Source organism: Sciurus carolinensis, chromosome 14 (assembly GCF_902686445.1).
Source record: "Sciurus carolinensis chromosome 14, mSciCar1.2, whole genome shotgun sequence".
Taxonomy (NCBI): domain Eukaryota; kingdom Metazoa; phylum Chordata; class Mammalia; order Rodentia; family Sciuridae; genus Sciurus; species Sciurus carolinensis.
Window position 1 is genome coordinate 33,967,205 of NC_062226.1, and position 11,709 is coordinate 33,978,913.

At 39.9% G+C, this 11,709-nt stretch overlaps 1 protein-coding gene across 1 annotated transcript; it reads left to right on the top strand.

Annotated features, from left to right (window-relative positions):
- Positions 1-604: 604 nt before the first annotated feature.
- Positions 605-11,046, top strand: Hemgn (hemogen). The gene is made up of 4 exons (XM_047525574.1): positions 605-687; positions 2,764-2,857; positions 7,063-8,195; positions 10,512-11,046. Exons 1-4 carry the CDS (start codon positions 627-629, stop codon positions 10,616-10,618), a joined length of 1,395 nt encoding a protein of 464 aa, XP_047381530.1. The 5' UTR covers positions 605-626; the 3' UTR covers positions 10,619-11,046.
- The last annotated feature ends 663 nt before the right edge of the window (positions 11,047-11,709 follow it).

The following is an 11,709-nucleotide window of genomic DNA, read 5'->3' on the forward strand; positions in this document are numbered from 1 at the left end:
CTGAGCTACACCCCCAGCCCGCCTCATTTTCACTTTCAAAAGAACTGTATGAAATATGCAAGACAGGGATTATTTGCCCATTTTGCAAATAAGGAAGAGAGTCGCAGAAAAGAGAAGTGACTTGTGCTGGACCAGCGAGCTGGTTGGAATCTAGACCCAGTGTTCCTTCTATAGTAGGCTACCTCTGTGCTTGAAAAGCAATCCCTCCAGCCATAGCCTGGTGTGGCATAGCCTGCAGTACAGTCGTTTGGTGTCCCAAAAAGGAATTCAGACACTTGCTGGCAGATGGAACCAAATGACTGCTGTACTGGAGGCTGTGTGAGCTGGGCAGTGCTAGAGGGGTTCCCTGTACAGGCAGTAGCCTATGGTGGAACACAGGGACCCAGCACCAACACGGCCCTGGCTCACACCTGCACAGTGTGATAAAGAAAGCAGAACTTGCCTGCAGTTCTGTTCCATCCTGATACAACTTTTAGGCGGGAAGTCAAGTGACAAGTAAATGTGTGCGTGTGGTTTCTTTCTTTTTTTCTTACTTTTTTTAAGTGTTAGTTGTTTTTGATATTTTCAAAAAGCTTTTAGGTGGCTTGTGGAAGTCAGACCAAATACCAGGAACGTACTGCAGCAAGATGGACTCAGGAAAGGAGCAATCTCATTTGAATCTCCATCAAACACCTGATCTTCATCCAGGTAATGAAAGAGACCTTTGCAGGTGGTGGCTGTTAGGAAAGACTGGGGCTATGAGTATATCCTTCTTCTTTGTGGATCTGGCAAAAAAAAAAAAAAAAAAGGTATATATGAGTACATTCATGTCAAACCTTAGTTAGCAAGAACTGGGCTGAATAAACTTTGTGGTGCCTTTTAGTACTAAGATTCTAATAAACCAGAGGAACACAAAGTAATAATAAATTATTAATAAGAAGCCTGCTTTAGCAAGTGTGAGTGGAAATGATCAATACTGGACGTTCATGATAAAAGGAGTATGTCCCTACACTTCTGTGGTGGTGCAAATTTGGTATAATTTTTGGAAAAAGATATGGCAACAGGTAGCAAGAGCTATTATAGTACTTATTCTTTTCACTTCTAATCTCATGCTTTGGATCTGTCTTATAGCAGTGTTTCTCAAAATGTTTTGTAGAACTCTGGGCCTTGAAATATCCTAGGACAATGTTTTGAAAGTTTTTGTTTGATGGATCTTTTTTGGCAATCTAATGAACCTCTAGATCCCTTCTTAGAGTAAACACTTTAAATACATAAAATTAAATATATAGGATTATAAAAGAAGCAATAATATTAAGTTATGAAAATTTAGAAATTGTGATTTAGTAACATGTACTTATTATATATGCATTAAATAACAAGATATATCAATGGGTCTAATAAGCATAGTATCAAATCCAGCAAACTATATGCAATAAATGATATTTTCAGGCACCAGCAACAACTGCAATGTAACATGAACAAATTTTTGTGTGTGTGATTTCTTTTAGTGACCAAGCCACACACTATCAAAACTACCATGGCATGTTACCTAACATTCACAATTGAAGGCAATGTGATTTTAATTAGAGGTTGGAAAAGATGACTATATAGTATAATTTTTCCCACGAAGAATTCTTGTCCTAGGAACAAAAGATACTGTGGTCCACAGGGCACACTCTACCTGTTGGAGGTCCAGGGCAGATCTACATCCCTCCATAGGCTCGAGAAGTTCTACTTTAAAGACCCATTAACTTTCCTCAAACAGGAGAAACTCTAATAATACTCTTAATATTCCAAAGAACTTGAAGAAACACTGACCTGAGAGAAAAAAAATTTAAAAAGCTCTATGCAATGAATTATATATTATAGTTTGATATACAAGGCAGAACAAAAACAAACCAAACCTCATGATAACCTAAATGCTCAATACAAGCAGAATGAGTGGGTAAATGAGAAAGCATCAGCTAGATTATGTACCATGTCATCATTAAAATTATAGTTATGGAGAATATGTCATGGAAAATCTTCTGATATAATGTTAGGTTAACAAAAAGATAAAATCATGGGTATGCTATTATTACAACCTTGTGTCTAGGATCTGGAGAGAAATGAGGAGTAAAATGGAAACAGGCTATTATGTTAAAGATGGCAAAACATGGCTGACTTTTTTCCTTTTTTTATTTGTACAACATGTAAAATTATTTTGGCTGGGCCTGGTGACAAATGCCTGTGGTCCCAACTACTCAGGAGGCTGAGGGGAGCCGGGTGAAGGATAGCTTGAGCTCACAAATTCAAGATCAGCTTGGGCACCATAACAAGACCCCATGTCAAAAAAATTTTTTTGTTTTAGGTTGGTAGCACACTTATGTGCAAATACTATTTCTGAATAGGTGTTTGATCTTTTAGCTCAAAACTGTTTACTGAATGTCTGCTTCCAGGCTCTGTCTGGAGGGACAACTATAAGATATGGCCCCTTTAAAAATCTGGGAGGGAAACCCAGCGTAGGGGTTTTACCACTTTGCAATAAGGTTTTTCTTTTCTTTTCTTTTCTTTTTTTTTTGGTCTTGAGTAATGAACCCACGGGCTCTCTACTGAGCCATATCTCCAGTCCTTTTACTTTATGTTGAGTCAAGATCTCATTAATTTGCATAGGCTGACCTCAGACCTGCCATCCTCCTTGCCTTAAGTCTCCTGAGTAGCTGGGGTTACAGGTGTCTGCTCCACCACACTGACCAATGCCACGTGTCACCACCCTCTTCAGTAACTTCCATTTTCATCCTACAGATGTCATTGGAACTTGGAGTTTGCGCAACAGAGAACAGCTCAGAAAAAGAAAAGCTGAAGCCCAAGAAAAGCAAATTTCACAATGGCTACTTGGGTATGTCTTGTGAGGAGGGAAAAGTAACTGTTTGTTGAGCATATGTCACATGGGAAGAAGCTAGGCACACTCCTACTCTATATTTCCAACAATCTGTCAATCAGGTGCTCCCTCCCCATTCTACAAAAATGGGAAACTAGTCTCCAACGGGTTAAATCTTTTGCCTTGAGTCACACCGTAAAGTTGTGGCAGTAGAATCTTATCCCTGTCTCTGCTTTTTATTAAAACACTGAGCAGCCAAATTATATCATAGAGAAGCTGGTGTTTGGCTGTGCTGGTAATAGAAACACGGGAGCATCTTGTCCTTGGAAGCAGAGACCATGGAGGAGATCTCTGCTACTAAAAGGCTTGCGGAGGGAGTTTGATGAACTCTCCTCGGTAAACCCAAACCTTGTGCACAAGTGACAGAGTTTAGGGGTTCTAAATCTCCCCTCAAAGTACTCAGGGAGGAAGGAGAGGAACATGATAAATCAGGCAGCATTGAACTGCAACCATTTAGAACATGACTGTGACCATAGGAGACTGGCTTGCTTGCAGAAAGAAAAGGGGAGCCCAAAGAGCTCAAGATACAGCCTCCATCTAAGCCAGAGCTCTGAGGCAGCACTATTGATGCCATGGGCAGGATCACTGTTTGTGGTGGAAGGTTGTCCTGTGCGTTCTAGATGCTTGGTAGCCTTTTCTGGCCTGTATGTGCCAATGGCACCTCCTCCCTCCCACCAGAGCTGTGAGAGGCAAAATGTCTCTAGACGTTGTCAAATGTTTCTGGGCAGGGCGGGGTGGGGAGGAGGCGGCAAAAATCACTCCCGGTTGAGAACCACTGATCTAAGCAAAGCATTCCTTAAGAAAGGGCATTTGTCACTCCCCCCAGAACCCTGCTGGCTGCTTGGCTACCACAGATGTTCCCATAACGCCAATTAGCTTACATATGATTGGCAAATAGGGAGATGATGTCAGTATAACGTGGAAGTTGCGTTGGCTCATTTCTCCTTGTCAGAGGAGTCAGAACAGTGGGAACAGAACGGAAACCTTCAGCAGGAAGGGAAGGCTGCGGCTGGGCTGCCTGGAAGGCAGGAGCCTCTTCAGCCCGCGCCAGGACTTCCCTCCCAGAGAGGCACACACTCTGGGCCTTGCACGTTCTGCTCTCCACCATGTGGCAGCTTGTGCTTGTTCCTGTGCCCAGCTTGGTGGCTCAGAGCTCAGGTCTCAGCAACTGTGAGCCTGAAATGGTGCTGCTGCCTTTTCACATTCTTACCTGAGGCAGCCTCCAGTTATTCTAAGCTGCCTGTCTGGACCAACCAAGGTATCTCCCCTGGTACCAGTTGTTGTTTCTGTTAGTGTTACAAAGTTGCATAGGTTTTGCATGGTTTATCCCAAGTCTCCTCCCCACTCCTCTCCCCATAAACACTTTTTTTGTTTTTGGTTTTTTTTTGGTACCGGGGATTGAACCCAGGGGCCTTAATCACTGAGCCACATCTCCAGCCCTTTTTAATATACTTTATTAGAGACAGGGTCACTGAGTTGCTTAGGTCTTCGCTAGGTTGCTGAGGCTGACTTTGAACTTGTGATCCTCCTGTCTCAGCTCCAGAGCTGCTGGGATTACAGGCATGTGCCACTGAGCCCAGTCAGTGTTACTTTTTGTGCATGTTTTTTGCAGAAAGTGAGGGCTTTCAGGAATGCACACATAATTTTATAGCAGAAACTCTGTATCTGGGTCCTGATGCAGGTGCCTCTGTTGAAGATTTTCCAATTAGCTCCCCACACCCACTGACAACCTCCTGGTCATTACTTGGTTTCCCAAGGACTCCAGAGAAAGAATGCATCTGTTTACCTTGCACTTGGCAGTCAGTCCGAGAATTCTCTGTTGTATAGCTTTGTACTACTCAATGTTCATTTAAAAATTGGTCTTTAAGTTTATCTATCCATCTCTCTGAGCCTGGTTGATGAGCTCTGCCCCTGATAAATGGAGCTAGTGTCACTGTGCTGACAGAGTTGGTTTTTTGAGCTTAATGCACTGAGAGGACAAAGCTGAGGAACTCACTGAAGTAGACAGTGCCAAGCTTGGGGAGCCTCTTGGCACCTGGCTAGACTTGCTCTGATGGCACTCTCCATGATACGCCCTTTTCTCACCATAAGGTACAGTGGAGTCTTAACTGATTTCAGAGGAAGGCAGCAGAGGGTAATGGTTAAGAGTCTGACTGATGAGCCAGAACAACTAGACTTGAAGCCTGACTCCCCCACTTCCTAGCTGTTGAACTTGGTCAAGTTACTCCTCTGTGCTTCAGTTTTGTCATCTGCAAAACAGAGATAATAGTATCCACCACCAGGCTGATGTGAAGATTATGTGAAATAAGAGAAGAAGTAAATTCCTTAGGACACTGCTAGACACAGAGGAAGGACTATAAGTGTTTCCTACATTAGCATGAGAGTACAATTTGTACTGTATTTGAATGACTCATTCATGTACGTTATTATATGTAATTTTTACAACTACCATGTTAAGTTGGGGAGGCATTATTTACCTCATTTTACCTAAAAGGAAGCCAAGGCATGGAAAGTTTGAGTGACTTACCCATGACCATAAGACAGTACAGACTTATGTTTAGCCAGACAGATATTTCTGTGTCTTTTGAAAAACTATCAGGGAAGATATGGACCCTTATTTTACTCAGATCTCCTCATATGGAGATCTATAAAACAAATTATTTAGTAATATCTAGGAAAAAGTGTTTCCAGAGGAATTCAGGTATAGCATCATCTCTCTTTTTTTTAACCTGACAATAAATTTGTAACCTATCTTGTTACCATGGTTACTTGGAGTAGTAATAGTTCAAAGATGTCACAACCATCACTTCATTTTTCCTTTACTTCTATGTGATTTTAAATATTTACTTTGTACTAGTACATAAAAACCTTTTTATTGTGCCTTCAAACTGTTTTTGGTGAGGTAGTCTTTTAAAAACTTTTTTATTATAAAAAATTTCAAACACACCCAAATGTAGAACAAGGTATATGTCTTTTAAATGTGTGAGGAACTCTGAGCATTATAAAGACACAGAAACACTGGTTTCATTTCCAAATAACATCTAGCTTACTGAAAGAAATATGTTCTCTGCAGGAAGAACAGCAGTATGGGGCAGCCTATGTTCTTTGCCTTAAGCGTGTTACAATAAATCCTTCAGGAAAGCGAAGCAAGAAGGGTATTTCAGCCCCGTGTTGTTAGAGGAGGCTCCATGGAGTGGGTAGCGTGGAACAGAATTTCAATAGGTTTAGAAAAATGATGAAATGCTTATTTATAGTACCTACCCCACCCCCCAACCCATCTGCATTAACCATCTGTATTTGGTTATATTTGCGATGCCTAACAATTTGTCGTTGGCTTCAATTTCCACTCAAGCCCTTTCATCTTCTAGATCTTTAATATATTAATTAGGTATGATATGACCACTCAGACCTGTTCACCAGGCCTCATAACCTCAAGGAAAAAAAAAATTTTTTTTGCAGCTTTGACTCCATGTACAGTAAACCTCATGTGATAGCTACTGTAGCTCCTTAGCATTCTTTGCAGATGACTATCAGACAAGCAAGCCAGATACACCCTCTGCCTGCAGATGAGGAGTCCTGCCTGCATCGTAGATCTAGAGACTCAATTGTGTCTGTTCACCCAGGAGACAATGGGGCTACCTCACACAGACTCAGCCCAAGAGACAAGTGTATAAACCAGAATGCTATGTGCTTTTAAAAAAATATTTTTACTTGTACACGGACATAATAACTTTATTTATTCATTTTTTATGTGGTGCTGAGAGTCGAACCCAGTGCCTCACACGTGCTAGGCAAGCGCTCTACCGCTGAGCCACAACCCCAGTTCCCATGTTCTCAATTTATAGCAGGAATCATACCTTTTCCATGTCCAAACTTTAAGCACACACTGTCAAACACACACACACACACACACACACACACACACTCACACTCTATACTGGTAAGCAAGGCATCAAAGCCAAAAAGCCCTGGAGAAACATTTCCTAACAATCATGAACATTCTAGCACTGTTCATTTTACAAACAAGGAGATTGGGACCCAGAGAGATTGAGTGAGTTGTTCAAGGTCCTGCAACAAGGCAGGGAGGGACCTGGGACTGTCATTAGAAGTCTTTGTTTGAAATCTGTAGCCTTTTTTTGATGCTAATTCTGATCTTTCTGCAGAGAACAGAAAAAACGCAAGCAGCAGAAAACAGGAAGACAAAATCAAAGAGGCCGAAAGAGACAACAGAATGCAGAACGGAAGGCGAAGGCTTGGTCAGGAAGAGAAAAGAAAATGATGGAGGAAGCCCTGGCACCTACAGAGAGAGAAACTGAGCCACCTGGGGGTGTAGCTGAAGCCCTTCCTTTGGCAGTCTTCCCCAGAAGAGCTGTGACAGAGGAACATTCTTCTCAAATACATCAAGAAAGCATTATACATCAGGAAAATTCTTCTGAGTACCAAGAAACAGTAGTACAGAATCATCATTCTGAAACAGGCCAATCTATGGCTGCGCCTGAAACCCTTTCTCCTAAAACATGCCAAGAAACAGCTGCACTTCCCGACCATTGTTCAGAAGTATGCCAAGACATGGCTGAACCTGAAGTCCTCACTCCTAAAACATGTCAAGAAATAGCTATACTTCATGACCATCCTCTCAAAATGTGGCAAGAGATCACCCAACCCAGAGTTCTCTCTCTCGAAATGTGTCAGGAAACAGCTGGTATCAAAGCCCTTCCTTCTACATCTGATTATGCAGCTGACCTGGAAGGATGCTCTACTGAAGCATCTCCCAATCCAGATGTGCCTAACAGCTATCCTCTTGACACATACCGAAACACAGCTGGACTGGAGGAATTCAATTCTGAGCCAGATCAAGCAACAACTGAGGCTAAAGGTTTCTTTCCCAAAATACAAGACATAGCTGTGCCTAAAGATCTTTCTACAAAAACATGCCAAGAAACAGTTGAACCCGAATACTTCTCTCATGAAACACACACAGAAATATCTGTGCTTCCAACCTCCTCTCCTAAAACAATCCAAGAGACACCTGCTCCTGAAGAATGTTCACCTGACATATATGAAGAAACACCTGGGCCTGGAGGATATTCACCTGACACATACCAAGAAACACCTGAGCCTGGAGAATATTCACCTGACATACCTGGGCCTGAAGACCTCTCCACTAAGACGTATAGAAATAAGGACATGCCTATACAATGTCTTCCAGAACCAAATGGAGAAACAGGTTGGCCCCAAGGCCAGGATCCTGAAGCATACCAGGAAGATGCTGAGCATGTTAACACTTTTCCTCAAGGTAGGGGGCTCTTCATAGCAACAACATAGGTACATTTCAGCCAGTCATGATTTACAGCCTTCTAGTTACCTCAGGGGCACTGTGACTATCATCTGGCTAAGTGCAAGTAAAATGTATTTTCATGCACCAACATTCTGTGTTGGCACATTTCCAAAGGATTAAAAGAAAATAATTGAAGTACAAGCCTGTACCATAGGTACTTTGGCATACCATCTATTTTGAGAATCTATAGTCAGTGAAATGAATTCCAGTATAGTATGAATCATGAGCAAAATATTTTAGAAGGACAATTAAATTGAGATTAACAAGAAAGCTTAATGAATGAACTTTTCTGGGAAATGCAATTTTCCTGATAAACTAAAGGCAAGAAAATTCATAGTACAAGGTACTAAAGATGCTAGGAAACTCATTCTTTTAGGTTTTATCAGGTTTACCAAAAAACCAAATTTGTTCCTTGAAAAGCTTTTTCCCAAGCATAGTATTTTGAAAATAATGTGACCAATCTTTTTTTAATTTGACTCGCCTTGGAAAAAACTGTGAATTTCGATTCTCTTTATTTTATTATACTGCAGACAGTTAAGAAATGGGCTAAGTCTGGGGGGTTTAGCTTAGTTGTAGAGCACTTGCCCAGCATGCATGAGTTCCAGAACCACAACAACAACACCCCCTAAACAATCAAACAAATAAATAAATCAATAAAAATACAGAGAAATGGGCTGAGCCTATTAGATCAGGGTTATTTCCAGGAAATTATTCTCAAAAGAAATCCCTTTGGTAGCTTATTTGCTCTTTCTGCTAAAGATAAGTCTAACAAAAACTTGGTGTTGGGGCTGGGGAGATAGCTCTGTTGGTAGAGTGCATGCCTCACAAGCACTAAGGTCCTGGGTTCAATCCCCAGCACTGCAAAACAAACAAACAAAAAAACTTGGTATTAACTGGCTTCCAAGTAAAGCAGGTTTTGAGGAACCAAAGAAGTTTTAAAAAGAACTCATATGAAGCTCTACTTGTGCTGACAGAAGCGAAGCAGTTCTGTCTGGTCAACACAACCCCCTGGATTTTAACAGCTGCATTCCAATATGGGCATGCAATTAATGCTCATTTAATTTTTGGTCTTACCAAACAAAAGGGAATATCTATTTTTGCTGATTATAAAAGTAATAAACATTTATTATAATACATTTACGCAATATGAAGTGAACACAGACACCATCTCCTATCTCCAAATCCCAAGTGTTAAAATTATTTTAACAAATGAGCTAGTACAATAATTCTTTTCTGTCACTTTCATTTATATTATGATTATGGTCATCCTTATAACATCTTATGCAACAGCTGCATAGTATTGTACTGTATGTGTGGACAATAATTTATCCAACCAGTCCTTGCAATGATAAATATTTAGGTTACTGCCAAGTTTTACTACACAACAATGTTCAATGAACATCACTGGGAGTCAAAGTTACTATATAACATGAATTTAGTACTTTCTGTGTGCCCTGTATGAAATATTTTAGATGAATTATTTTATCCAAAGTTTTAAACCCTAATAGTTTAAGTAATAGTCCCCCTTTATATAGAAGTAAATGAGGCACCAGAAGCTTGTCTGATTATTTCCTTTGGGTGAGTCCCTAGCAGTTGAATTACTGGGCCCACAGAGTACTCACATTTGAATGCATTCAGTAAGACTAGTCTCCAAAAGTGGCATAGCAGTTTGCACACACCAAAATTTTTATAAATGTCCTTTTTTCTGTATCCTTGTTATCACTGCATATAACATTTAAAATTTTTTTGCAAGGGCCAGAGCATAGCTCAGTGGTATAGTGCTTGCCTAGCATGCACCCATCTGGGTCTGATTCCCCAGAACCAAAACCAAAACAAAAATTCTTTTAATTCTTCTAAACATGTAAACATTAGTGTTTACAGTTTAATTTTGTTTATAGTGGGTTTTACCATATAGAATTTGAATTTTTAGAAATTCAAACTTGTGGGCTGGGGATATAGTTCAGTTGGTACAGTGCTTGCCTTGAATGCATAAGGCCCTGGGTTCAATCCCCAGCACCACAAAAAAAAAAAAAAAAAAAAAAAGAAAGAAATTCAAACTTGTCAATCTTTTCCTTTATGGTTTTTGGTCTTTGTCTTGCTTAGAATTCTAAGATTATAAAAACTTATTTCCATAACATGGTATTTTAATATTTAAATGTTTAGTCCATCCGAAATTTACTTTCGTGCATGGTATGAGGTAAGGTTGCTTTTCCCCCTTCAATTGTCCCAATACTATTTATTTAACCTATTTTTGTGTTTCATTTGATTTTACAGAAGTGAAAGAAAAACCTAAAGTAGAAGAACCAGAAATACCAGCAATTCCATGTGTTCCTCAAGAAATTCATCCAGAAAATGATGTCTATAGTTATGTTTTGTTTTAACAATGCTCAACCATAAAGCTGTATTCCAATGGAAAGTCCATCTTACTAATGTTATGTGTGTGATTTTTCTCAAAATATTGTAGAAATCTCTATAATTTTCATTAATATTTTAACTTAATTTCTCCCTTGATTTTAGGCTATATTTGAAGGTTGAGAACTAATATTTTTTAAGGCAATATTCTGTGTGTGTGTGTGTGTGTGTGTGTGTGTGTGCACATGTGGGTATGTGTATATATACATTTGGGGGAAGTAGTGAAGAGACAAAACAAGGGGTGAATAATTGATTTTCCCTCTAAGAACAAACATTTATTTGATTTATTCTTAAGAGCTGATAATTGACTAAATCTGTACTTTTAAAATTTGGGGAGTATATAATTTTCTTGTATGTTGTGTTCAATTATTGATGTAACAATAACATCAATTTTTTAATTAGGCTTTAGTTGGTTCTTTTAGCTAATTTGAACAATTCTTGTTCTGGGAGTTCTTAAAAGATATTTTGGAATGATGAGTGTAGTTTACTTTTGTATTTGAATCTGGATTTTTATATTTTTACTTTTTAAATATTGTATTTGTGAAAATGTACATTAAACCATTACTACATACTTAACTGTGTGGACAGCGTCATGGTAGTGCTGTGGGGGTTGGAAGTCCTATATGGCACACAGTCCTTGCTTTACCAGAGCTTTGATCTAGTCTCATGGGGGAATAAAACAGAAAACAAGTAATTCCAGGAGGGCTGAGATGTAGCTCAGTGGTTGACTGCTTGTCTAGCATGTGTGAAACCCTGGTTCAAACCCCGGTGTTTTACTCAACTTTTTCACTGCTGTGACTAAATGATCTGATCAGCACAAATTATAGAGGAAGAAAGGTTTTTTTTGAATGCTCATGTTTTCAGAGGTCTTAGTTCATGGAAGGCTCCATTCCTCGGGCTTGAGGTGAGGCAGACCATCATGGCAGAAGAGTGTGGCAGAGGAAAGCAGCTCACATCATCAGAAAGCAGAGAAAGACTCCATGCTTCAGATACAAAATATATACGCCATAGCGATGCCCCAATTCCCACCTCCTCCAGCCACACCCTATCACTTCAGTAT

Bases quoted from the DNA above. Each gene is read 5' to 3' on its own strand.
- Hemgn (XM_047525574.1), top strand. From the start codon at position 627: ATGGACTCAGGAAAGGAGCAATCTCATTTGAATCTCCATCAAACACCT. The intron at 688-2,763 runs GTAATGAAAGAG...TTCATCCTACAG, and splicing joins AACACCTGATCTTCATCCAG to ATGTCATTGGAACTTGGAGT. The intron at 2,858-7,062 runs GTATGTCTTGTG...ATCTTTCTGCAG, and splicing joins ATTTCACAATGGCTACTTGG to AGAACAGAAAAAACGCAAGC.